Source organism: Hirundo rustica, chromosome 13, assembly GCF_015227805.2.
Source record: "Hirundo rustica isolate bHirRus1 chromosome 13, bHirRus1.pri.v3, whole genome shotgun sequence".
Lineage (NCBI taxonomy): Eukaryota > Metazoa > Chordata > Aves > Passeriformes > Hirundinidae > Hirundo > Hirundo rustica.
This window is the reverse complement of record NC_053462.1, coordinates 14,118,780-14,146,540: the sequence shown is the minus strand read 5'-3', so window position 1 is coordinate 14,146,540 and position 27,761 is coordinate 14,118,780. Positions and strand designations below refer to the sequence as shown.

The window sequence follows — 27,761 nt, the reverse complement described above, 5'->3', positions numbered from 1 at the left end:
GCATTTATCCTCGCAGCAGAGCCTGCAGCCCACCCTGTGCTGGCAGCCTGTGCCAGCAAAGCTTGCCTAAAATAGTTGTGTGTCTTACCAACTCCAAACCAGTTCTGCTTCAAGTGCCTCAGAGACAGCAGCTACTTCAAAACTTCTCCAGAGAAGGCTAAACTTGCAAGGCCAAGCGATAACTTTGGGGGTTTTTTTAAGCTGCAGCATACAAGAAATCCTCAGGCAGTACTCCTTTTCCTTCCCCCACCCCAATGCCACGCTGGCTCTGCATCCCAGCAGATAAGGTTGGGATAAGGACAAGGCTGGAGCAATCCCAATGCTGCTGTGTTCTGCAGCAGTCACCTCAGCACCTGTTTGGAACCCCAGGGACCAGGAAGGCTTTGATGTCCCCGTCTCACCAGGCACAGCAAACTCGTGCAGCCAGAGTAAGAGGTGGCACTAGGGCAGCCTTGGGAGGCAAGGCTCTCCATCTCCAGCACCACAGGGCTGGCAGATGGTGACATTTCTGCACCTTGAAGGATGATGAAGGTGAGAGGAACAGCAGCAGCAAGGCAGCCCTTCCATCCCATGACTAAAGATACACCTCATTAACTGCTGTGCAGTGAACTGAGATTGTCCCCTTTCTTAATGTCTTTAATTCTGAAACAAACCCCAGGAAACTCCTTGCTGCTGCCTTGGAATGTTCCAAGCAAACACAACTTTGACATACTTCCTTTTGAAGCTTTTTTCCTCCCCTTACTTTTAACCCTTGAAATACTGATTCTCTACTCAGTAAGAGTGCTTGATCTTGCACATATCCCCAGCTACAGTCCTTCCTTATCCCCAGGCACTGTGCTCCCAATCAGTTTGAAGCTCCCCGAGCGTTTCTGGGATGTTCTCAAAGAACAGTGCAAAACTAAGGTGTGACCTGAATCTTTGGACAGGGTGTTCCCTGAGCAAGCTACACCTGCCTTTCCTGAGAATTTGAAAGTAAGGATGACTTTGCTACTCTCTCACAAATCCCCAGCCAGTATTTTATTTTAGTGGACTTAAATTGCTCTGGCACACAATGCAGCTGAAGGAAAAATGCTCCCCTGAGCAGCTTGTTTAAAAGCAGAATAATCTTGTGTAGCTCCTCAGGATGGATCACTGGGAGCTGTGACTCTGTGATGTTAACAACCCATCCCAAGATGACATGTGTAATCCTTTGGCTCTAAAACAAAAGCAGACTGAAGCGCAAAGGAGACGTTCTCCTTCAGGTTCTGTCATCCTCTGCAAACACAGTCCAGGAAATGTTTTACTCACTTCTGCACTGCAAACACCTCTAAGAGGAAGCGAAGCAGTAGCCTAAAATCCCACAGAAGCATCCTAGTGTGACTCTGAGGGCAAAACATGGCTCTAACACTTCTGACAGGGGAGAGAGAACTGCACAAGTGCTCATCTTTAGGGCTGTCCCCGAAGCAACGAACTGCTGGAACAGCTGAGCTTTCTGGGGTCAGAGGAGGAAATTTCAGTCCTTAAGCATTCCTGCTTATGTGAGTCAGATGGTCTTGAAGCAATCTGTGTACACATGTGCATTTTCACACGCAGCCCCTTGCCCACACGTTGATGAGCAGCAGCACGTTCTGTCCTTCCTCCAGTTCTTTAATGCCAACACTGTGACTGCAGTTCAGCCCTGTAAAAAAGAGGAAGCTCTTACAAAGCAGGGGGGAATCGATACGTGACAACTATAATTCTCTGCTCGATAATTACACAGAATTTACACTGCTGAGTAGGCTCCCTCCATTGATTTTTACAAAAATATTTACTGCAGCAGGAATACAGGAGTAAGGCTAAGTTTTGAGGCTCTGTCTTTTCAGTGCATTGATTTCAAAATAATAGCCAATTTCATACCGAACAATGCTTTAATACCTTCATTCAGAGGCACACCTCCACGCAGACCATGCCTCTGCCTACAGCATTTTTCTCCCTCTCCATTTCTCTTCTTTTGTTCAAAAATCCCAGTTTAACAACTCTTAAGTACTTATCACAGTCTCAGTAAGAAATGAGTCATGTTGTAGAAGGCCTTGGGTCCAACAAGAAAAGACAACACCCCTGGAATCCTGTCAACCAACTCCACCCAATGACACGACTGAGGGGCTGTGAAGAACTGCTAGAATGTCTCAGCGCTAGACAATGTTCAGGCTGTTAATTCCACTGTCACAAGAAAAACAAACAAATCCATCCTGATACCCAAGAAATCTCTCAGACTCTGTTCTGCAAAACTTGAGGAACGAGGAGGGGAATTAAGAAGGGAAGAAATCATCGTGATGTCACCACCCAACTCCAGAGCAAACCTGTATTATATCAAATGTGAACATCTGGCAATCCAGCTTTAGAAACAACAGAAAAGAACAGGACTGGAAAAGACAGACAAGAACAAGACAAGGGAAGCAGAACTATGGAATGGAAATATGGGAGGAGAGAACCACTGCTTTGGGAACTTAAGATGAAGACAAGAGATGACCAAATTGTGTGGAAGAGATGAACAAAACATTGCGATTCTGTCAGGGCTTGTGGGTACCCAGGCAGAAGCTGTAAAAGAAAACGAAAAAGAAGAATATAGTTTGTGGAACTTGCTGCTGCAAGATATTGCAAGGTCTGAAATACAAGTCAGCCTAAATTCAAGTTAGATGAATTTGGGAAGTACAGACTCACTTAATACGGCAGCGGTCCAGGTGGAACCTCTAAAACCAAACCACTGAAGAGCCAGAACTGGTTTCAGATACCCAGGAAAGGATCATCCTGCCTTTGTTCCAGACTTGAGCATTCTTTGCTGGTTACTGTTGTGAGACAGGGTGCAGAACAAGAGGGACTCTGGCCACAGCTGAACTGTTGTCAGTACCAAAGGGCAGTCCAGAAGCACCAGAGAAAGATAGATACAAACTCCCCTCATTTTAAAGGAATAAAATCACCATTTAATTACTTTCTTGTTGTTGATGCTGTCCAGAGGGGAAAAACAAGATGACCCAAGAATCTATGACTCCTTTTCCACAAAACGCTGGTGCGCAGCAGCTTCTGTGGACTCAGTAAAAGGCACTGCCCTTTGTCTTTAAACTTAGAAATGAAAGTTCAAACTCTTCAAACCAAGAGTAAAGGTTGGGACCCAAACTAATAAATCCCTCTGGGGTATACGGATGAAGGGTAGGTAGCTATATGGAACTCTCTATTTTCCTTTTCACTGCAATCAATTTAACTTTCTAATTTTTCATGTAACGTAAAGAAACTGTGCTTTATTTTCATGAAAAAAACAAAGAGAGAAGGTCAATACTGTTTAAAAAGTCTCACTTCTCTTGGTTTTCTCTCCTGAGAACACTGATGCTACTAAAGCACCACGGATTTCCTAAGAATGACTCATTATCTAAGTAATGAAAGATTAAGTTTTTCTTTCCCCCTCCTTAAACTTCTGCAAGAGAGGGTTTTTCAGGGGCATGATCAGGGTGACTCACTGCAGAGGGCACAGGGGCCACAGCTGCTGGTGCAGCCTTCCCATCTTAGAAACCCCTTCCAGGTGCTTTGCAGAGCTGTGCAATGATAAATGGCAGATTAGCATCTGACATGCTAGATGAGAGCTTGTAATTACCAGCAAAGTGGAAAGGCAGAGGCAAATAATTGCCTCTCTTCCAGGAGACAAACATTAGAAAGGTTTATTGAGCAGTGTTTCTTGGGGTGGCAGTGGCCCCCTTCAACACCTTCTGTAAACCCTTCTTCAATATTCCCCGTGCAGGGGCCACTCCAAAGCCACAAGATAAACCGTCACAGGAGCAGGGAAAGAACAGTAAGAGGAATAAAACCTGGATCCAGGCTACAGAGTAATAAATATTTATTGCCTTTCCTCTCTGCACGTTGTGGAAACAGATGCAAAATGAAGTTCAGTGACTTGTGGGAAGCGAGCCAAACCCAGCTTTGCTGCTGCTGCAAACAAGCAGAATCACAGGAACTGGTTACCTTGCTAGTGGTGCACAATCTGTCTGTCCGTTCAGGACCTCCTAATCTCCAACATCCCTGCTCCACTCCACATGCGCCAGTCCCCCCCCAGTCCCACATGCTTGGGAACAGCGGATCCCTCTGCCAGGCAGGACAACACACTGACAAGTGGTCCTCTGAAGCACTGGGATATGGCTGCTTAGTCTTTTAAGTATGGCAGAGACACAAGAGCTGTTGCTGCTTTGTCAGAAAGCCAAAATTTTAATAGCTTCTTTTGTCCGAGGCCCAAACATCATCTCCTCTTCTCATGTGATGAGAACCTTTCTTTGTACCTTCACTCAGCATCTTCAACGAAGCCTGTTTCATTCTCTCAGATCTTTTTCAGCACAACTGTGCACTAAGGAAACTGTTTGTTCTCTTGTCTCACTGCCAGAAGCATGCAAATACTACCGAAAGCCACACAGAAAAAAAACACAACTGAGTTTTATTTGCTGGCTTTCATATTTTTTTCCTAGATTAAAGGCAAGTCCCACCATCCAACATGCAGCTAAAAAAAGAAAGGCAACTACAATGGATAGGGAAGTGCATAAAGACCAAATGTTGTCACAAAGTTTAAATACAATAATCCCAAAAGCAAACTTGTCTCATATTCAGTAAGATGGCTTCAAAGGGATGGGTGGGAGTACTGATTTCCATTCTTTCTTAGTGGATTTTGGGTCTTCTGTGTAGTCACTTCAAAACTACTACTTCCATCTAGTATCTTAAGTTCATACAGGCTCCTACCTCATGGGGCCACACAGAGGCACAAATGGTTATTTCCAATTGCTCAGCTGATGATGCATTAGGCAGGGATTGAGTCTGGAAAACTCTTTGTGAACAGCTCAGGCTTTGAACAACCCATTCATCAACAGCAGGGTGAAGCTCAGACAAACCCCACAAAGCAGACGGGGAGAGGGAGAAGGATCCTCCTCCTGTGTGGTTATTCTAAACAGTCTCACTAAGAGACCCTCAGGGAACAAGAATTTTGATGTTTCCTCAAAGCAAGAACAGGTGAGGAGACAAAAGAAGCTATCTAAAAATTATTCAGGATGCATTTCTTTCTTTAAATAAGTGGCTGAAGCACGCCACAGGTTACCAGCGGGTATCAGAGAAGCATGAAATGTGAAGTGGTTCAAGGAAAGAGAGAAAAACCTGGGGCAGGGCTTGGCAGTGCAGACACCAAGCAGGTCCCTGGGCTGGAGAGGAGGAAAAGCTGAACACACTGACTTACAAAAGTCTGCAGGTACTGTGGGAGCAGCAGGTGAGACAGGTCAGTGCAGTTCCACACGTTCACAAAAAGCCTCTGCAAACAGCAGCACCTGCCAGACGGAGGGAGCTGCTGCTCTGTCCTCACACACACTCTGCCCACCACTGTTCCCTAATGCAGTTTGCCCTTTTTACCCCCTCCTCCGTGTCTCTAACATCTCCAGTTGACTTAAAAAGCTATTTTCTTTTTGTGGAAATATGAAAGCTCTCCATTATTCAGCACTTATTCCACATGGATGAAGGTCGATGGCCTCCTTAAAGAGGTTTCCCGCAGTGTGTAACATTAATAGCTGCACCAAGATGAAATTAATTTCATTTTCTGAGATCTTGCTTTTGACACTGAACAAAGTGCGTGGGATGGGAAGGAACAGCAGTAACAACTCCTTGCATTCCACCCTCAAGGGGAATTACACCTCAGGCACCGGGACTAAACCCCACAGACCACTTCTGCCCCCTCCTCCAGGGCATGCAAAGGGCTCTGGGGTGAACTGGTCAGCCCCAAATCCCAAACTCCTGAATAATTGTAAGCTACAGCCACGACCCTTATGTAAATGACATTCACAACACGTGAGCAAGTTGGCAGAAGTCTTGAGGAAGTCTTAAAAATGCTTAGGAGATTAATGAGGTTAATTACTAGGTAAAAATATAATTTAGTCATTAGAAATAAAACAGAAGAAACAAACTGTCCACTTAAAAGAGGGGGAAATGAAAATAAATTGCAGTGACTGGTATCAGGTCCCTCTGCTCTCATTAAGTAAAGTTGCCATTTCCCATGATATGCCCAGTCTCAAGGGCTGGATCCTAAAACCTGCATCTCTGATGACCATGTGCAAGAAAGAAAGAAAAAAGAGCTGACCATCACATCCCCCCTAATACAGGTCTCACTGAATGTTTACAGCACTCAGAGCCCTCTGCCAAATCAATCCATACCAGCCTTAATCCTTTAAACAACTGACCTGAATCTGGATGTTTCTGACTGAACAAGACATGGTGACACCACCAGGTCTGCTGGGAGTCCTGGTGGGATGGGACATCCCCCATTAGCCATCCCCAGAAAAACACTCAGCCAGAAAAACACAGAGCCAGACCCTTACTGAGGAGCCCCTCTCCAGGAAGGCAAAGACAAAACCACCAAGCCTATGAGGCTGAACACAAAACACACTCGGGGTAAAAAAGGAGAGAGTTTGGCAGCAGGGAGCTGCAAAGGAGAGAAGACTGAGCCAAAGCAATGTAAAGATTAAGAGGAAGGGGGAGATTAAGCACTGCTTTGACCTGCCTGTTTTACTATGAATAAAGAAAGGGTACAAGGAAATACAACACCAGTGCCCTGCTTTACGCTGCGCTGACCTGCCCCTGTTTAGGTCACCAGCATCAGATGGTACAAACAGCCCAAAGGAGATTTGCCATCACGGTGTAAAAATCATGCCATTTAGAAACCCTGGAATTAAATTGACTTTGCCATTCAACGGCAAGCACAGAAGGAAGATAAATAAAAAGCCAGTGGGTTAAAAGTCAGGATCTCCCTCAGTGCTGTGAACACAGTTTGATTTTAGCTGTGCTGCACAGCTCGAAGACTAAAGCTTAAGCCGTGATATTAAGGTTCATACGGCTGAGAAGATATTGGCATTTGGGCAGACGTCAGCAGTTCTTTCAAGCGAGTTACAGATACCAAGGGCTGGAAAGTCAGAAGCATTTCTGCTGTGTAAAACGTGGCATGCCAAGATATTTATTCTGTTGCAAATGATGCTCCACATGAACCTTGAAAGACGGCTTCTCACAGCTGAAAAACAAGACACCCCATCTTCCACACACGCAGGTTTCACCCCAGGTACACTGACGCTCCTGCCGTCTGCTCCCCCACTCTGTGCCCCCTCACACAGCACTTGGGACTTGCACAGGATCCCAAATTCCTTACACCATGTGGCTCCAGGGAGAAAAAATACAGGAAAATGCCTCTACATTAGTTATACTAAGGCTTGTGAGCACAGACTGGGTGATGAGTGCATTCTACTAGCACTGAATACAAATCAGAGGCAACACACAACCACGGATCGCCTGGTAAGTGATCAGCTCGTGTTTGCACTCCCTGGAAAGGGCTTCTTCCTTCTGGAAGGGCACGTGGAGGAAGCAGGACGGGATAAGGGCAGCCCAGGACATGCTGCCCACTGCAGAGCTCCCAGCAGGAATGCTGCCAGTTCCCACGGCCGGCGAGAGTGCTGCCCGCAGCGGCTCAGCTTTAGGGACCTGGGCACGCCAGGACCCTGCGGGCCAGAGCTGCCCAAACGAGCTTCCTTTTAACCTCACTGAAAATAACAGCCTTTGTAGCTCATGGCCAAATATTAAATGTCACTTTCATACTCCTTTTCAAGCTTGGACACAAGTGTTTGTTTTTTCAGGGAACGCTCCAGAAAGCCTCAGCCTTCTGCACAGATGGGTACAGCCAAGATCTAGAGAACAATCCACCAGAACTGATGAGACTTGATTTTTCCTCCTTATGAAATTATTGTATCTGTGACTTTTCTGAATATAAAAGGTTACAGTTAAAACTTTGGATAATGAAAGCAGAAGTTGACTTTCAGTTAAAAAAAGAAAACCTAACCCAGAATGTTGCAATTACTGCTGCCACACAAAAAGCCTACTAAAAGCATCCCTCTATCCAGAAATTATTATTCATGTTAAATATCTGACTAGTTAGATTCATTTTTTGCAATGCTTGTTTTATTGGGTTTTCTTCCTTTCTTAAATAAACTCCCTACAATTTGCTGCTAGAAAACCCTGAAACAGTGGAAATAAAAGGGAGCCAGTGCATCCTGTTAAGGTTTAAGGTTTAAGAAGTATAGAAGTATCCATAAGAAGTATAGATAAACAGGAGGGAAGAGCTCAGCCAACAGGATTTTGGCCCCATGGAATGGATGTCGTATGTTTGGGAAACACTTTTTGCCTTCTTGCCATGATTCCGGATACCACAGAAGGCAGAAGATAAAGGCACAGCTCCTGCCCCAGGTGCTCAGGCTGGATGTGCAAGGACACAATCACTATTACCTCCACTGCACATTAAGCTCTGCGTCACCCTTGAAATTGGTCAGGGCCAGAAGGCACCGACGTACCTTCAGTTCATTAATTATTTTTTCTGCTCTCTACAGAAATTACACTAAAAGTAAAAAAGAGCATTTTAATTTCCCTCGAAGAAACTTGGAAAATTATCACTGCAATATAACTTTGGCATTCTGATTTTTTTTTAAGTCATCACAACTTCCCCTGAAGGGTTAGTGAACTTGCTGTCTGTCAACAGAGATTTACTTGGTTAACAGCTGTATGCAAGTGGAATTAGACCTTCACCACCATTTCTAGAGCATCCTGGGTATATGCACAGCATTGCACAAATGAAGAACTGCACCAGACAAATAACAGGTCGCCCATCCAAAAGGGCTTACATTAATTATGTTAATCCAGTAGAGACAGAGGAGTGTGATTAAACAGTCTCTACTGCCTGGGATTTGGCTGTTATCCAGCGGTAATCCTGCACAATCTGTGTTTGAAGTGTGCGTGGAAGCAGTATACTCTAACCACCTATATTCAAAATCAAAGCCAGCGACTTGTGCAGACAATGGCATCCCTAGATGCAGGAGCAGTTCCTGGAGAGCACCATCTCCAGAGATGAGCCCCAAGCCCCCAAGCACAGCTCCAGAGCAGCCAGTCTCTCCCTCGACTGCTGTGAACTTAAAGGCACTGGGGACCTGAAGTTAGGCACTAACTGTAATTAAACCCAAAAGCCTCATTAAGGAAGAGCAGAAGGAGACACCAGAAACAAACCTGGTGCCAAACCCTAACATGCAGCTGTTTCCTGCGCACCTGATAGGGAAGGAAGACTCAGCTACACGGGCCCTCCCTGCAGTCACTAGAGGTTAGATTTGAACTCCCTCTCCCAGAGAGGGGAATCTCTGAAGAGGAGGTGGCTCAACCTTCTGATGCACAGAGGAGTCTGTTAAACAGCAATTGAAGCGTCAGCTCCAAATCTCCCCTTTCTTTCAGCTGTAACAGCAGTTATGAACATAACTGGCTGAAAAAGGGATACTGATTCCTGTGCAGCAACACAGCCTGGGGCATCAGTGGAGCTGCAACACACAGCTTCTACCAGACCACGTTTGTGACCAGCACAAAAGGAACAGTCCCTTCAGGCAACTGAAGCCACTCGGTGCTGAACAGACAGGTTGTGACTAAGATGCCCATAACTGGAGGCAGTCAGCCTCAATGACCAATACTGGACCTCCTGCTTCTCTTGCAGTGCCTTCCTGCAGACAAGGAGCAGAAGGTGCAGACCCTGCAGAACAGAGACTGTGCCTGCTCTGTGCCAGCTCCCCACGGCAGCAGCACACCAGCCTTGCCCCAGTGATGCCACCAAGCACACTCAGTGTCCCCAGAGGTATTGATGGTGGCATGTGGTGTGACACAGCCCAGACTCTGCTCCTGCAGCAAAAGGTTATCTCAGCTTCTGGCCCAGCTGGCAGTGGACCCTGCTGATATTCTATCCACCTGCTGTAACCAGAGCCCAGCTTATTTATTCACTCCGTCTCTGACAGGCTGTCTCCCATCCAGAGGCATCTCCAGGGAAAAGAAGCAAAAGCCCCAAGTCACTGTTTGCAGACACAGGGAGCTCAGCCTACCCACCCAGGAACCTTCTGCAGCCCATTCAGTCCTGAAAATCACCTTTGGCAGGTAGGCAGCAGTTCTGTGGTACATAGCACAGCTCCAGAGGGAAGCTGGCAGCAAAAACAATGAATCATCTGCTGAACTTTAACTTGTGACAGTGTGAGCGTGGACTGTGCTGTGCTGGATACAGCTCCGAAGGCTGCAAGGAGCAGAAGCAGAGGCACAACTTCTGGGATGTGAAGTGGGAAAGGTCTGCTTCCAAACATCAAAACCCACTTCTACACTCATGACTGACAGGGAAGCAAAACCTAAAATCTAAAGAGATCCACTTAAACCAATTCCATTCCTTCCTCCTGCATCCCTCTGAGACAGAACATCTGCGGGATACTGTGGGAAAATCAAGACACTCTGAGAACAAAGGCTGAGGTCCCAATCCTCCTTTTCCCCACTTCTCACAACAGAAAATGACAAGTGAAAACGCAGGTCTGGAGAAATGCTGTTTCCAAGTCTCCTGGACAGAAAACTGAGGTATCTTCAGCATACATACTCACAAAAGATGACAAACAAGTCTACAAGTTATTTCTAAATTCTCAGTCTCATTTGCCAGCTGAGATGCTACAGACAGCAAGTAATCTCTCTGTCTCAGCAGGGGAGACAGGACAGACATCTGTAGACAATGCAAAGAAATGATGCTCAGGAAGGAATCAAAGAATCAATCCTTGGGAAGTGCCTGAACAACAAAGTGCAGATCACTGTTACACAAGTCTGGTTTGCAATGTTCCTTTCATAGTATTGTAGAAAAATGCACTCATACAAGTAGGGAATCATGTCAAAATGTACCTGTTCTACTACTGATTTTGTGGTGGATAAACTCACTGCAATCATAAAACCCCCAAAGTTATGGGTTTGCTGTACCTGTCACTCCCACAACCTCAACTCAAAGTGCTCTTTGATGATCTGCTGACAACTCACTCGTTCAAGGTTAGCATTTAGTTTGAAAAGCTCAACATCCCCAGCATGAAAAACAACAATGTTTTCCTTGGGTCAGCAAAACAGGGCAAATGCAGCTTTTATTTTTCACCCTAACCCTAGCTGGGAGAGGCATGGCTCACATTCAAAGGCACAAGTACTCTCTGCCACACGGCTGGGAATGAGTTTTGCTCTGTAGCTCTATAACATCATCCAATTCTCAGCTGGAGGTTTTCCAGTTAATAAAACGGCCATATGGGGCATTAAAAAAAAAAAAAAAAAAAAAAAAAAAAAAAACCACAACCCACAAAAAACCAAAAGCATCTCCCTCCTTCACAACCTTCAGTCTCAAAAATCCCTCAAAAAAAAAAAAAGTAAAGCAGCACCCAGCAGTACTCCTGACATCCAAGAGCATCTCTTTCTCTTCTCACAACTCTTTTACCCAGCGAAAGCGCTGTCAGCACCTCAGAGCGGTGTGCTGCGGGCAGAAGACAAATAATGATGGGTTGGAGGCAGCAATTGGCATTTCAGTAAACACTGGGTCCCTCTCTGGGAACAAGGCTTCTGGCACACTCGCTTCCGCTCCTGACACCACCCACACTCACCATGAAAACACACTGGTTATTCACAAACCAAGCTGGCTTTGGAGAGCTGTGAGCACGCTGTGCTTGGGGAACAACACACCGATACCCTCGTGAATGGCGCAACAGTTGTGACCCAGAAAGGCAACGCTCAGCACAGACTCCACTTCAGACACCTGACTCCCTCCCAGGCAGGTGTTGATTATTTTAAGACCCTGAATTTTAACAAAAAAAAAAAAAAAAAAAAAAAAAAAAATTGGGAGTCTTTGGATATGAGGATCCAGGTTTCTGTGGACTTAACGGAGACAGCACATACAGTGTTTCTCTTGTATTGGCTGAGCTCTTGTCTTAACTCTGGTTGCTTCAATACCTGCCCAAACATCCCCCCACCAGCTTTAATATGCTGCTGCTCACATCAACACTCCACCTCCTTCTCGCCACCATCCTTATTCCTGCCTCTGCTGAATGCTCAAGCAGATTTCCCAAATCCTTACCCCATCCTAAGCCACCTCCAACAGCTCCCCAGTGCACTGTAGATTTGATTTCCAAGTGCCTTCCTGGGCTGCAGTAAGCAGCAAGGACTTTCTCGAGCATAGCCTTAGCCAGCCCTACAACTCCTTCCTCTGCTCCTCTGGCTCAGCTCTAGAATTTACTGCCCCTCCAGGGCTAATAAAACCCAAATTTGCTGATTTTAAGGCACAGAGCAAGTCTCATCTGTTTACTCAGACTTGGAATACCACAGGACAGCGAGACTAATTTATTCAGAAAGCTTCACTCAGCTGCTCTCATCTCCACATTACCACAGTTTTGGGAGGGTGCAGAATGTGAGATGAACTCAGGGAGCCACACAAGGGAGCATTTTACACGATAATGCTGGAGAGCAGCACAGCTGCATTTTCACTTCTCTTGTTTATCCGAAATTTTCACTTCAACAGGTCTTTTACGCATCGGCAAAACCCATTTAAGACTGTGTTTTTCACCTAACAGGACTGCCTGTCCTGATTCTTGCCAGCTGTGCCTTATCTCCCCCGCCACAAAGCACTTTCTCACCAGTCCAAGGAATTCCATGTGCACTGCTATCTGCAGTGGGATGTTGCAAGACCGAGGTGATGGCACGACTGCTAATTCAGCAGATTTTTGATAGGCAGGTGCCACTTCTAAGATAGCTTTACTCCTAGAGAAGTTTTGTGCCCACTTTGCTACCTTCACAGCCTTAGAGCCAAAATCCTAAACATCCAATCAAGAAAAGCAACAATCTTGGGAAGAAAAATGCACAACCTAACTCGGAGACAAGAAAAGCCACAGGGAACTCTGGAATTCGATACCGATTTTGTTGCGCAGGCTGTAAGCGAGCTTCAAAGGTGACTGGACAAGTCTGGGATGTGTATTCTTCTGCTGTTGGTTCCCAGGAATAAGTTACAAAAGACTGAGGTGCCTGACTGGCCTCAAAATGCTTCTTGTAGCTCAGCAACCAGTACCACAGGACGGTTTGTGCTGGAGGAGACCTTAAATCCCAACACCCCTGCCAGAGGCAGGGACACCTTCCACCAGACCAGGCTGCTCAGAGCCCCATCCAGCCTGGCCCTGAAGACTTCCAGGGACTGGGCATCCACCAGCTCTCTGTGCAACCTGTGCCTCACCACCCTCACAGTCAGCCTTTTTTCCCTAATATCTAATCTAAACCTACTCCCAGTTTGAAGACATTTGCCCTTGTCCTGTCACTACATGCTCTTGTAAATAGTCTCTCTCCACTATGCAAAGACAGTGCTGGTCTCAATTTAATCATCCAGCTCTTGGAGGCAAGTTAAACATAGTTTGAAGAGGTGGAGCAGGCTAGTTCGAGCAGACAAAAAGGCAGGATGTATAATTCCTCCCTCACTGAAAAGAAAGGAATGTTTGCACCCATGGAAGACACATTGCTTTGCAGGAATGTAGTGAAATGCTTTAGTTCTCAGAGCAATTACAGAGCACTGGAGTCAGAATTCCTGGGGTCTATTCTCACCCTCTTACTAACTTGTTTTATAACCCTTGAGACATTGCTGAGTAGGAGTATTTGCTTAACCTAAGCTTAATTTAAGTTTTGCTCCTACTTATAAATCAAGTACCTCCAGGACTCCAAGCTCCTAATGAGGTGGGGCATACAATTACAGAAGAGACTGTTTCCATTTGATAGGGAAGTCTCACCAACACATGAAGTGAAGCAAGGTTTGAAGGGACAAGGACAAAATGTTATTTTTGCAGATCAGGTGACAACTGGGAAACAAAATGCAAATATTCTTGAGTATGATTAGTCACACTGGTCAGAACAAGATCCACCAAGCATGAACATGTGTGTATTAAACAGGTGTTATCTCTCTCTACAAACCTCTTACCCTCTGGCATTTGTGGGAAACTCTTCACAGAACCCTTACCCAGAACCACTGCAAATAATTGTTTCCTGCAATGCTGCTTCCTGTGGTTTACAACACAGCGTGCTTGCGTCCCACCAGTACCACAGCAGCACATTTACAGAGGACATGAAGATGTGCATGGAGACAAAACACAAGTGCAGTAAAACATCTGCAAGTACACCTGCATTCCAGGAGTGTGAGTTTTTATATAAACTACTGAAAACACACACACATCTCTATACCATAAAACCAACAAGAGCCCAGAATGAACAGAAAGCTCAGAGGGAACTGACAGCTCAGGCCAGTAAAGCATTAATCCATGCTCAAGACACCTCAGAAGCACGGCCAGTGGACTTTGTAGTTCACTTCTTGCATGCTACGACCCCTTCAATCTCTAACCCCAGCACACAGTTTATAACTGTCTGCTGAGAAAAAGCTCTCTGTAACAAGTCTTATTCTTTTGATGATCAGTCTGATTGAATTAGGACATCCATATGTTGGAGCTGATGGCTAACAAGATAGAGGTAGTTTTTCATCACATGGGTAATTGGTCTCTGCAGCATTTACTAACACAGCAAAGTTGTCCCAGTTGTCTTTTTCTCCCCTGTAATATTATTTCTTTCAAACTCCAATAAGCAGTGTCGCTGTCTTGTACAAACAGTTACAGTGGGACTGGTTTGTCGAACACTGAGGGCAGGAATGTACAGAATACACAGGGAAAAAGTGAGGAAAGCAGAGGGACACAGACAGGAAAGAACTGGCGCACAGAGCATCCTGCACTTCTACCAGTTTGAACACTTGAATGTTCACTATTGCTTTAATCTGCTGCCTTTAGCCAGATCCTGCTCCTTGTCACAGACACAGCTTTGTTTGGCTGCACTCAAGAGCTCTGAGGTATTAAGTCAAAGAGCAAAGTCACATGTTGTTAACTTCTATCCAAGAAACTAAATCTCACAATTTAATTGGTTAATAAAGGACTGAATTTGGATAGTCTCCTCCGTACAAAATCCCTATTACTGAAATCAAAAAGGGGCTTAGTGGGAGCAGGCCTCTGTCTTAGGAAAAGCCAAATACCTCATTAGCAGCGTAGTTAATGGAATGGCCATACCCTGGCAAAAAGCAATCTGATAAAAGACTGAGTCCTTTCAAAAGAGCAAAGTTTGAAGAAGCAATTTTGGGAGCTTTGAACCAAAAAACCAACTTTGAACCAAATAACCAAATTTTGAGAAACCAAAGCCAGAAATTGTCCAAAGTCAAGGAGATAGTGCGTCGCTTAACAACCCCAGATTTATGCAAACTTGTCATTTATGCAAAACAAATCCATAAAGTTATGAACTTCCAACATTCACCAAACCAAGGAAGAGCTTCCACTCCACTGGCTGCTCAGATGACCACAAAGGATACCGAGGAGTTTTATTTTTGTTTTACAAGGTACCCATCACTTGTGGCCACAGTTTTTCCTCCAGGCTGGTGCAGGAGAGGTCATCAGATGCTTGTAGTTAGTGAGGCTGCACTGATGCCCCCAGAGCAGCTCTGTCCCAAGTCCCACACTGCTGGGCCATCTCACCCTCACAGGGCTTGTCAGGACAGGACAAGGGATAAAGGTTTTAAACTCCTACAGGGTCAATTCTGACTAGATATACAGAAGAAATGTATTATGAGGAGGGCTATGAAACAGTGGCACATGCAACATTGACAAAGAGGTGGTGGAGTGCCCTGCACAGTCACCAGTGCCCAGCAGAGCCAGGATAAAACCACACTTGAACAGCTTTAGCAGCTGAGTGCTCCTGGGCTCTGTGGGTCAACAGAGGTGCACATTTGTGCCATGGCACTGCTTGGGACTTTGCAAAAGCAAACACTTTTAGGAGGCTACTCAAACAGCACTTATTTGGCACCCAAAGGGTGTGTCAGCTTGCCCAGAGCCCAGCTCAGACCTGCAGCAGCTTCTCCAAAGTGCAAGAAAAGTTGGTTGAGCACCTCACTCAAGCACAGGAAAGGCAGTTGTGAAAGAGGGAAAGCAGGAACTTGTGTGCAAGAGCTCTGCATTCTCCTATACGCTCAAACAAGCACCTTGTCTGGCAGATAAGCCACTAACACCCAGCCAGCAGCCCTGAACTGCGCTGGCAAAGGGGAAAATTCTGTGCCTTGTGCCACCAGAGGAAACAGAGCCCCGGCTGTCCTCAGTGGCAGCCTATAAACTGCAACCAAAACATCCGGACACTCCTTATGTGCAACAAGTTGGGGAGCCTCGGTCAAGTTCCCAGGGGAAGGGCCAAGATTGGCACACACCTCTCCTGCTTGTCCCATCAAGGAGGCACAATACAGCCTTCAGCTTTTGCCATGGGCAACTCACCACCTCCCAATCTATTTAATTAATTTTATCAACCTTAGGACTCTGCATTTGTGCCATTTAAATGGCAAGGGCAGTTCACCAGAGAGGCTGCCCCAGGAATGATGTACCTTACTAGGCTCTCCCAGCTGATGACTATTTAAAATACACTACAGAAAAAACCCACCACGCTCAACAAATGGAGTGATTTTTACAAGACATCAGCAAATCCCAATTAAGGCAAAAAATCAGCTGCAGAGTACACAGAGAGCACAGAGAAGCATGGAAACAGCTCCCACCCTCAATATGCTTTCACACAAAGTCATTTGGTTGGGCCCAAGCTTTATTTACTCAGCTCATAACAACAGCAAAAAAAAAAAAAAAAAAAAAAGCTATTAGCAGAAGGTTAAAGTAGCTGAAACAATTGCTGTAAAATAATGGAGCCCACAGCAGTTACGATTTCGTGCATATATTTATTTAATTGAATAAATACATCCATTCAACTACTGCTTTTCTCAACAGCCTTCCTGCCTGCAGTGGGAAAGGTTATTCCCATTAATTGATTATTGTTACTGCTCTAATACACCCTACACACTTGTTTGTTTCCATTTAATTTTCCGGGGTATTACCACTAGCACTGTAAAAGGGGACACACGTAACGGAGCCAGCCCCGCTGACACACAGCAAATGAGAACAGCCCTCCCTCCCCAAAGGGACATCATTATAAAAGGCTGCAGGTTACCGCCGGATCAGCGGGTTAATATCGGCATATCCACGTGAAGCCATGGAATTTCATCTCATCACAGCTGGTCCACGGGGAAGACAGCCCAGTGAATCTGATGCAAAGACACCTTCCAGTAATGAACAGGCATCACAGCCCTGGCGCTGGCAGCGGCGCTCCTCGGAGCTCAGCGCTAACAGCGCGCCTTTCTCAGCCCATGGCAGAGCGTGACGGCAAGGAAAGGCTCTCCAAACCACCCGTAGGAGGATGCATTTGCCGAACAAAAGCGTTACAGAATTCCGTCTTCAGGCTAAAAATATTGCACACCTATAAAACTGCCTGTAGCAGCAAGGAGAAAAGCAATTCCCGCTGCTGTGCCCACGTGGGGGTGGACAAACCCACCAGGCAGCTGATGGGTATGGAGTGGGCACACAGTAAATACAACAGATAGGAGTCAGCTCCAATCCACTGCAAAAGACCTCATAAAACAGGCTTTAAAAGGAAAAAGGGTAAGGAATGCACAAGGCTGGCAGGGCCTGAGGTGGTGAGCTCAGAGAAACATGTTCCAGCAAGAAGGGCTAATGTGAATAAAGTACCCGTGTTGCTCGCAGACCACAAACAACCACAAAAGGAATTAGAGTGGCCATGTGGGAAATGCTGTGAGGAGTGAAAAGATAAGCAGCCAGGACGACCAGAGCTGTACAGACCTCTCAGGTGGGTCCTGAAGGCCCTCCAATCAATACATATCAACAGACAGCCTCAAAAGGCTGATGGTATGACCTGTATGCTACCAACACACAACTATTCCACTTCTTGTGGTTTAGAAATGTAGGTTCAGACATACAAGTCAAGAAATTTGAGAGCTTTGGAAAGGACAAGAGTGATCAAAATACATTCATCCTCCATGTAAGAGACTTTTCACCAGGTAGGGACAAAACCAGCAAACTTCGAACATACAAAATGTTGACTCAAACTCTGATTTCAGCAGCTTATGCTGATAACTTGCATTAACTCACCAGCACAGATACTAATTCTCAGATTTAATTCTTGTCAGCTGAGAAAATATTTCTGTTTCTCCAAAGCACAATGGCTGCTATCATTTTGACTGACGTAAGCTACCAAAAATGATTTTTCAAATGGACAAATTTATCCCTGGAGACAGCAAGATTCCAATTAGGGCACGTTTGTCTTCCTCTGCAGCAAATCCTGAGCTGGTGCTTAAAGCAAGAGAGAAGGCACCAGAAGCGAGAGTGAGCTTTCCCTCTGTCATCACAAAACAAAAAGTGCTTCTACACACTTGATGCAAAACAACCCCACACTAAGACAAAGCCAGCAGCTGCAATGCAGGGTCCCGTCCTTGTAACAGGGTCAGTTAGGGTAGATGTGGTAAGAACACACCATTCTGTTGAGTTCTCCTCTTACACCAAGGGTAAAACCAAAATATACACAGAAAAGGCCAAACAGATACGACAGAAAAAAGCAGCTAAACAGACACATCCAGCAGAGCTGACTTATCCATTTTTCCATTCCTCTATCCTGTCATGAAACAGACCAAGGACAGCTCTATGGCCCAGAGGATGCTGTGCTCAGATACACCCTTGCACACCAGTAACTCAGGAGCACTCATCACTCCTCAGCACATACTCCTTTAGGCCATTTTTCATGTTACTGCAATTCAGCAAGGAGCTCCAAGTCATTGGGCCTGAACATGTGTGGTATGTGCCCACGATGCCAAACACAAAGGCAGCTTCAAAAAATGCAAAGAAAAACTCTGAAATGCACTGAAGATCAGCAAGGCATTCTTCTGAATGAGCCTCACAATCTGGCAGGGCTCCTTCCAACATCAATATCAATTTCCTCCATCAACAGGAGAGAGAATAATAGCAACTTCCTCTGTTTAATACAGCCTTTAATTGTCCCAGAGCAAATACCGGCTCCCAGAGGCTATTCATTCTGCTCTGTAGGTAACCGTGTCCTACACGAGATGCAAGAACTTTTATCAGCAAATGTTAAATGCAGCAGGAAGGCCAGAAGGTGTGTCTCAGGACTGTTAAAAGCATTAACCAACCACATCACTGCACTGGCTCTAATGGAACTCACAAAGCACTCCTGGGAGCAGCACAGGCACTCCAGTGACCAGAAAACACTTGCAAGCTTCTGCTTATCTGAGAGACAGCAAATCTATAAAATCACTATCAGATCAGGGCTTTTTCCCCCTCTTTGTATCAGCTCCATGATGCCTCTGATCTCCCTCCTAATGACAAAGTCCTCACTGATTTCAAGAGAACTCAGCAAGACTGAGCAGAAAAAGAACTAAAAAAAGAAATGCCAAGTGAGTCATTAGTGGGTAGAGAAAAGAACCGTATAGTAAGTAGTCTTCAACTTTTACTCCTTTAAAATAAACAGTGCCACAAACTGAAGGAATCCTTTGACACTAGTGAAGATGGAGCAGTAACAAGCCTTGCATAGTCTATAGGAATGATGAATTCTTCCACTCAAAGGAGTTAATTATGCCAGATGCCAATAAGCACACAGGCAAAATTAATCTGCTTGCTTGGAAACCTCTAAATAGGAGTTCCAATATTAAATACAAGATCAGACTCAGGGAGAAGCAAGCAAACCAGCACCAAACCAGAACATTTTCCCCAATTTCAAACAGCTAAGAAAATTCCTTTATTTTTTCCATCTTTTGGCTGCTACTGCCAGCATTACAACCTTTGAGTCAAGTAGGTGCTCAGATGCTGAAACAGGAGGAGAGTTTCTTCCCCATCATTAGGTTTATTTGACCAGCAACCTGTCCAAGTGAAAGATGTCCCTACCCATAGCAGGGGGTAGGAGCTGGATGATCTCTGAGGTGCCTTCCAACCCAAACTCTTCTATGACTCTATGATTAACCAGAGCAGGAATGGTGCCATGGTCTTTCTAACTGTGCTGCAGCACAAATACGTTACCTTTGGAACATACTTTGGTGTGCACTTTCACACACTCATCTCTTTGATTCATTTTGCCCTGGGTTACCAAAACACAGCCCATTTTCCCAGGCCTGGTTACTACAGCAACAGAATCTTTTTGAGTTTGGTAGCAACACATTGTAGGCACCAAAAAAAAATCTGCTGTTAGATCAAGAAACACGAAGCTGCAAGTCAGCAGCCCGTGCAGAGAAATATTCCTGTAGTATCTCACCTCTGCCTCTCCAATTAAGAATCTCTAAGAATCCCCACATCCTTGGCAGAGCACAAGCCTGAGCAACCTCCGACTTCAAAGGATGCAAAACAGAGGTGCAGTACCCACAACCTCCTGCGTGCCCGCCACTGCAGAGAAACCACAGGAGAAATCTGATGGGCTCCACAGCCACAGGAATATTACACTCCACAGATGCCATTAGTTCCACTAATGATTAAAGCCAAAGCATCACTTTAAACTCCATATGGTATCACATCTGCATTCTTCTGCACACACAAGCATTAACACACAAAAAAAAGGTCTGGGCGCATGCTCTTGGGGTTTGGGATTTTTTTCATATAACCGGAGAAGCTGTCTTGTATTGTTTCACTGCAAAATGACCATATTAGATATGATATTATTACTTCACTTAACTTTCATCCAACTCAGAAGGTTAAAAAAGACTCTTTTGGTGCACACAGTTATTTCTATCTAATTCACTACCTTGAGACACAAGGATTTTTACTGCAGAGGTGAACAATAACTAGTCCGTAGCTGTCAGGTTGAGAGACTGTTTCTAACCCTCAGCTACAGTCCAGCCCAATGCAGCACACACGGACTGAACACAAGCAATACACTAAGGACAGCATAAACTGGTCAATCTGATCATTTCTCAGCACTAGCTAGTCATTCTACAAAGTTCAGCCAGATTATTATCACTGTTATTCATCAGTTCCTACCCTGAGAGAACGAGCTATGCCAGATTTGCCCCTAATTTCAACTAAGGGAACCTACCCAAAAACATTTCATCTGGTCACACACAGCCCCCACTGAGTGAGTGTGCTATTATGAGAAAGCAAACTGATATAAATATAGCACAATGACAGTATCCACTCTGCAGTTATTTCCTCTGCGAAACAGAGCAGAATGAAGTGGGTAAGCTGCTCAGCCAGCTTTCTTCTAAGGCCACTGAAAACTGCATTGATGACATCAACAAAAATAATCAGTTAAAGGCAAATCTGAGCAAGTAATTCTCAAACAACATTTAAACCACGCAATTTGACCTCCTCTCAAGTATTCACCAACATAAGATGACATTTCCACTTGTTTCTTCTCCATTTATATTCATTCATGGGATAGATTTTTTTTTCTGGTAGCTTTTATTTTCACCAGCCAAACTGATTGCAAGTTGATAGGTGAATTAATCATCCAATATCTGAAACTCTACTTGTGATGGATAGGCTAGGACAGGGCAGAAATTAAACTTCATTGCTGGTTGAGTGTGCAATACACAGGCACTCCTCTGTAATCCACAATCCAGATGTAGAAATCCAGGTTATGATTTCCATAGCTAAAGCCAGAAAGCAAACAACCCCAAAATGCTTGGGGTTTTGTGGTGGGTTTTTGGTCTGTTTTTTTGTTGTTGTTGTTGTTTGTATTTAAACTCCACATGTAGTAACAAATATGGTTAGACAACATCCTTATCTCTGCAGAAAAAAAAAAAAAAGACAGCATATAGTAAGCAGAAAAAAATTTTCTGGAAATATTTTCCCAGCTAGAGTTGAACTGCCAACTTTAAACACGTTATTTTAGCATACAAGATGAATGTAGCTCAGGAAGAAGAAGAATCACTCTTCCTAATCCTCCTCTCATGCACCCTCCTCCAGCCTGTTCTCAAGACATGAAGCATTGCTTTAAAAATGCCCACGGAACAGACTGAAAGAAGTTGCTGCTCCTCTATATAGTTATTTTTAATAGATAATCTTAGAATCACTCTTAATTCCAGCTCATCATTTATGGTGTTGGCACAGTTGTTCCAGTGAATTCGGTCTCATTATTCACCTTTGGGTTGTACAGTATCTTGTATTTTATGCCTCATCCTTCTTTGGCCAGTGGATCCCTCACAAACACTTACAGAACCAAGTGAAGATGAATAATGACCCAAGGACAAAGCTAAATGCTGAAATACTACGATTTTATGGCCAGCTACAGAAAAGCAGGGACATGTTTTGAATACACAGAAGAAGCTCTAAGTGAAGCAGCAATACATCCAAGAATGCCACGCTGTTTAGTGACTTTCCACCAGGCTTCTGCACTATCCAAAGACATTAAACAGCACTCAGAAAGTCAGCAGGACTGCTCAGCTTTGCTGTCAATGGCCACACTCAGCTTGGAAACTTGATAAAAATGTCTTTGGGAAAAAAAAAAAAAAACCAAACAGGAACAGGATCACCCAATCAGTTGAAAGTCACATCAAGGTGAGGATGATGGGACAGGTGCACATTTTTGGTTACCAGGATTACACTAACAAGTGCAGAAGGATCTCATTAATGGTAGCATGCACTCCACTGATTTATTCCGTTGGAGCAGCTTACCTAGTGACAAGTCCTGCAGAAAGGAATGGGCCAAGCTACATTTTTTCAAAGAAAACTTCACTAACAACATCGCCTTTAAACCTGCTTGCTGGGAGGGGGGAACTACTGCTGAAATCCATAAGCACTTTACACCGGTGACTGAGATGTTTCACTGAAGAATCAAAGGCAAATTTCACAGCTTAACCATCTGAAAGAATTTTGCAACATGATCACCAGAACCTTGAGTTCTACTTCAGGCTCTCTGTCTCTCAAAATAGACCCCACCAGCTTCCACATCCCATTCCGTTACAGGGATCAACTATCAAGGGTCCTGCCACAGCATCCTGGGTCACAGCACCTACTCTGTAACTGGCACTTCCTTGCTAAAATGTGACAATGGTACTGACAACACGTGTGTCCTCTCAGTCTCAGACTGCAGTGATCACTCAGACACGTGCTTTGGAAAAGGAAGAGAACTAGGGTATCATGCGGGGGAAGAAAAAAAAAAAAATCAATCATCATCACACACACCACTTGAAAATTCTTCAGCTAAAACTGAGCCATAAGCCACTACCAATATAAGAATTTAAAGCAATCTGGGCAAACACAAAAGAAGGAATGAACATCTGCCCAATCCTCATGGCTGTCAACCTTTACCACTGCTACAATATAAGCAAACCTACTGTGTTTCCCTGCTGCTTGATGCAGAGACCCATGCCAAGTTACTTTCACAAGCACAGCAGCACATGGAGAAGAGGCCTTGAGGCATCCCTTCCACTGGCATCAAACAGAGAACAAGAGCCAGATGCCAGCCCACAAACGGAAAGCCCACAAGTGAGGAGAAGTTCAGAGCGCCTTACCTATGTACAGGGAGGAATCTTTCCGCCTCACGTGGTCATCGATGTAGGAAACTCCCAGGGGCTGGACAGGGGTAGCACCAATGCCCAGGAGGACCTGTGCCCCGATGAGCAGCAAGTACATCATGTTGGTAGCAGTCCTATTCCTGCAGATAAGGTCCGGGTCTGGTCTCTCATCGCTGGTGGACCCGTTCACAGCACACACATCCCTCCCTTCAGCTCCCCAGCGTATCTCTCCCGATTCGTACTCGTACTGGTGGGTCAGAAATTCAGGCAAGGCAGAAAGGAGGGCCCCCAAGGCCATGACTATCCCTCCACATCCTATCAAGCGTGGCCGGTGTCCTCGGGCTCCGAAGTAGCTCACGAAGAGGATGAGGGCCAGGTTGCCAATCTCGAAGCTGCTGGCGATGACGCCCACGTCAGCACTCTGGAGGTTGAATCGCCGCTCCAAGGTGGTTAAAACACTCACCTGCAACAGAGAAATCCAGAGAAAATTACATTCCATGCCTTCCATTCTCCCCATATGTACTGCTAAAGTGTACATTTCCTTGACTTTTCCTTGGAGCTGAAACCAGACCCACCAAGGACATCCAAATCACAGTACAGTAGCTGACCTCCAAGCACGACCTGACTGTCCAAATACAGCCACACCAGCAGGTCCTAACACCAAGTGACATTTCACAGCCTACCACCTGTCCGAGCACATGTCACTTCCGAATTCCTGTGCCCATCAGTGTGCATTTTGGATGCCTGCAGACATCCATGATTCCATGATTCATTAGTCTGATTTGGGCTCCCTTTCTATTTGAAGGCACAACCTTCACGGTGCACTGTCCCACGGAACCAAGGCACAAACCACACTGAGCTTCACATCCTGCCAGGCACCCAGCCTTTCCCTTTGAATGAACTGCAGTTAGGGATCAGCAGAAAACCCTGCAGATTCTTTGCTTGTACACCGGCATGCACTGAGAGACAGTGATGTACAAACAGGCAGTTTAGCTGCCATTGAATGCTTTTACTCAAGTATATAAATAAAATGCTGATCAAAGGGTTTAAACTGTTTGTGGATTAGTTAATGACTGGGATCGTCACAGGGTATTTTTGAGAAGACAGGCCAATTAAGGTTTACATAGAAGACTTAAATCCACCATGAAGAAGGCATGATTTAACAAATTGTGGGTATTTAACACTAAGAAGAGAGAAGCACGTGAATAGTCTCCAAATATTTAACATTGCTGCAAAAAGGAATGACCTGTTCTTTGAATTCAAAATGGATGGGACAAGAAGCGACAAGTTTAAACTGCAGCAGAGATGATTCAGGTTAGATACAAGGTGGGGAGAAACCAGATTTTACTGGTAGGGATTGTGAGGCACTGAAATATGCTGCCTGGAAAGGCTGCAGAGGTCTTTAACAGAACACCGACCAGCATCTGTCAGGAAAGACACAGGTATGACTGATCTTGCCATGGGGCAGGAAAATGAACAAGATCATCTCTTGAGAGCTCTTCCAATCTTGATTACATGGTGCAGTGAAACACAACGTGGATTTTCTTCAACAGTCACAGCACTGATCAGAGCATGAAGAATGAACCATTAAGTACCTCACTTGCTGTCAGCCCCACTCAAGGGAGAAAACACAGTATTCTCATGTCTATGGCAGCGTCCCTCTTCTACAGTAAAAAAGCAACAAAAGAAATCTTGAACGTGTCACAGAAATGTCAAAAACTTTTATCTTGAATAAGAAACTCTCTAGTTTTTCAGACTGCAAAAGATGAAGGTATTAAAGGTTGTCCTAAAAGAGGCAGGTTTCTCTATTCCAAAAAATATGTGATAAAGACCTCAGAGCAGAAGGTAGCCCCTGGATAGAATAAAAATAGCCTCCCACTGGAGGCACTGAAAATCTTTGCTGATAAACCTCACAAAGCAGGAGCCAGCCTGACCGACTTTAAAGTATTCTGACAGCAGTTCTTCTCCAGAGGCAGTTTGCCTCTGCTAGGGTACACCAGGGCACAGTTGGACAAAGACAGCCCCATCGGCAACAAAATGGAAAATGGAAACAACCCACTCCTGCTGCTTTGCATAAGCAAAAGCTCCCAAACATGACTGTGATGTGGCCAAGTCAGATCCCCAAAACTGGACTGTGTTCTCATACAGGCAAGTTACATTTTATACTACCACCAATGTAATCCTCCTCAACTAAAGAGCGAAGAGCTGAGGAAGGCAAGGAGAAAAGAAGCCTAAAAATCAAACCCTATGAAAAAAGGCAGTGCAAGAGCAGTAACTCTTCCCATGCCAAAGCCAGATGTGCATGTCAGAGGGAGAGGAGCTTGCCTGCAACACCAGGTGCAGGTCCCCGGTGGGATGGAACAGCTCCGTGACCCAGGAGGGACAATGATGTCCTCTGTGCGAGGGCACAGCAAAGCCTGTCCCTGCTCCAGCAGCCTCGAGCCGTGCTGGAGCTGACATTCCACAGGGACACTGCTGCTCCCAGCCCTCTGTGGGAGCTGAGCAGGCCAGCACATGCACTGCTGGAAAACATCATGCTGGTGTTTTCAGAGCAAGGCACGTCAAGGAGGGGGGATACGGAATCAGGGACTTACCCATGGGAGAGAGAACCACGGAATGGTTTGGATTAGAAAGGACCTTAAAGATATCTGTAGTTCCAAATCTTCTGCCATGTATAAGGATTTATCATCTGTGGTTTTATTGCAAGGTGTGGTCTAATGGGGCTGGTGTTGAGGGTTCCATGAACATCAATTTTGATAGACTGGGGAATCTCTCCAGGATCAATATATAGCTCTAAGCATGCAAAATTATGTCTGTGGTGCTCATTTCTGAGCTGTACCTAGATGGGAAACTCATGATTACTCATTACAGCTGTGTAAACTGAGGTAGAGAGCCAGCTATTAATGAGACAAGTACAGTCAACAAAATTAATTTCTGATGGAATAATTTAGGCTGGAAGATTGAAAGCCAACAGAAGTGATTTCCCAACTGGTAATAACTAGCTTTGGAAGTCTCCCACATTTCGACCTGGCTGCCAATTTTAGGCTTTTACCATACAAATATGTAAGCAGCTAGAAAGCAGGATGGTGTTTAGACACATGTGGGTGCCAGATCTCAAAATGGTCAGCTTTTGGACAACTGGGTTTCAGATACAAAAAACTGCACCATTTCTAGGTGCAATTCACAGTGACAGAGACAATAAATCGGTGACAAACCAGGGAACTAAAACCAGAGTCCCAATTCTCATTCCACTCTTATCCCAGTGGGACTTCAGCCATTCTTTTCCTTTTTACAAAAGCTAACCCAGCCACAGTAGGGAAAAAGAGTCTCACCATCCCCTTATACTTTCCCCTTTACTTTGGGGAAAAGACTGAAACAAAAGCAGGAGGGGGACAACAACACAGGGCAAATTCCAACTCTCTTGATAAAAGCTGGCAGTTCTCCTTATTCCTCTGGCCAGACCACACTGCATTTCCCAGTTTGCTCCTTCTGGCTGTAGCAGTGCTACCCAGTCTGCCAGCCCACAGAGCTACCAGCTCTGCCTTTGCTAAGTGGGTTATGAGGAGCGGAGGGTATGGTGAAAGAACAAATCCATCACACCAGCCTTGAGCATCCAGAAGAAAATAGCATCCAAGTACAAAATGCTGAGAACAGCATCAGCAGAATCTGGCAAAACTGACAGTCAGAGCAGAGGGAAAAAAAAATAAAAATAGGGCTGGGAAATAAACTGTCAACATGCAGATTCTTAGCCAGAGAACAACAGGAACACAACTGCATTTTATCCAGGGTGGCTGCAGCCCAGTCAGCACAGCCCAAACTCTTACTGTGACATTGGCTGTGACCTTACGAAGACCAACTACAAAATCAGCATTAGCACAGCAGACATGTTACTTGCATTTATGCAAAATAAACTCCTGCCCATGGCTAAAATCATTCCCCCACCCTCCATGCTCCACTTTCATGGGACTTCCTGCACATAAGGTTCAACCTGACTAACCTTACAGTTTCTGTGCAGGATGTTCCCCGTGTCCTTGTAACTGTGGGATAAAAACACTGTATTGCCCGTATTTCCCTTCACAATCCTGTTCCCCAGCAGATCAACCATCAGCAGTCCCAGACACTAACTCTGTTTATCCAGAGTTACATAAAATGTTGTAAAAGACACCACAGGTCCCAGTAAAATACTGATGTCACATGAAAAGGCTGCGAGGATTATAAAAAGTCCCTGTGTGCTGATGCCAGGTTGATCACTCTAGAGCACAGCCCACGTGGATGCTGTTTAAGGGCAGCGAGGTTGGCCATGGCATGGTGCAGCAGCACAGCAGCTTCAGATGGACAACCTCCTGCTAAAACACAGCAGGGAAACACCAGGAGCCCACAGCTGTGAAGCTGCTACTTCCTGACTCCTGTCAGCTTACACAGCTGTTTAGTCAGGGATGGAAAGATTCGACTAAGAGGGTATTTAGTTAAAAAAAGCTTCTAACCCAAG

General features: G+C 45.1%; 1 protein-coding gene across 2 annotated transcripts in view; it reads right to left on the bottom strand.

The window, feature by feature from the left end:
- The window catches only part of SLCO3A1 (solute carrier organic anion transporter family member 3A1), a 131,406-nt gene that overhangs the window by 85,140 nt on the left and 18,505 nt on the right, over window positions 1–27,761 (bottom strand). For both annotated transcript variants that reach the window (XM_040077330.2, XM_040077329.2), the window contains exon 2: window positions 23,270–23,735. In XM_040077330.2, the coding sequence (XP_039933264.1) occupies window positions 23,270–23,735 (466 nt within the window). The remainder of the gene's footprint in view (window positions 1–23,269; window positions 23,736–27,761) is intronic.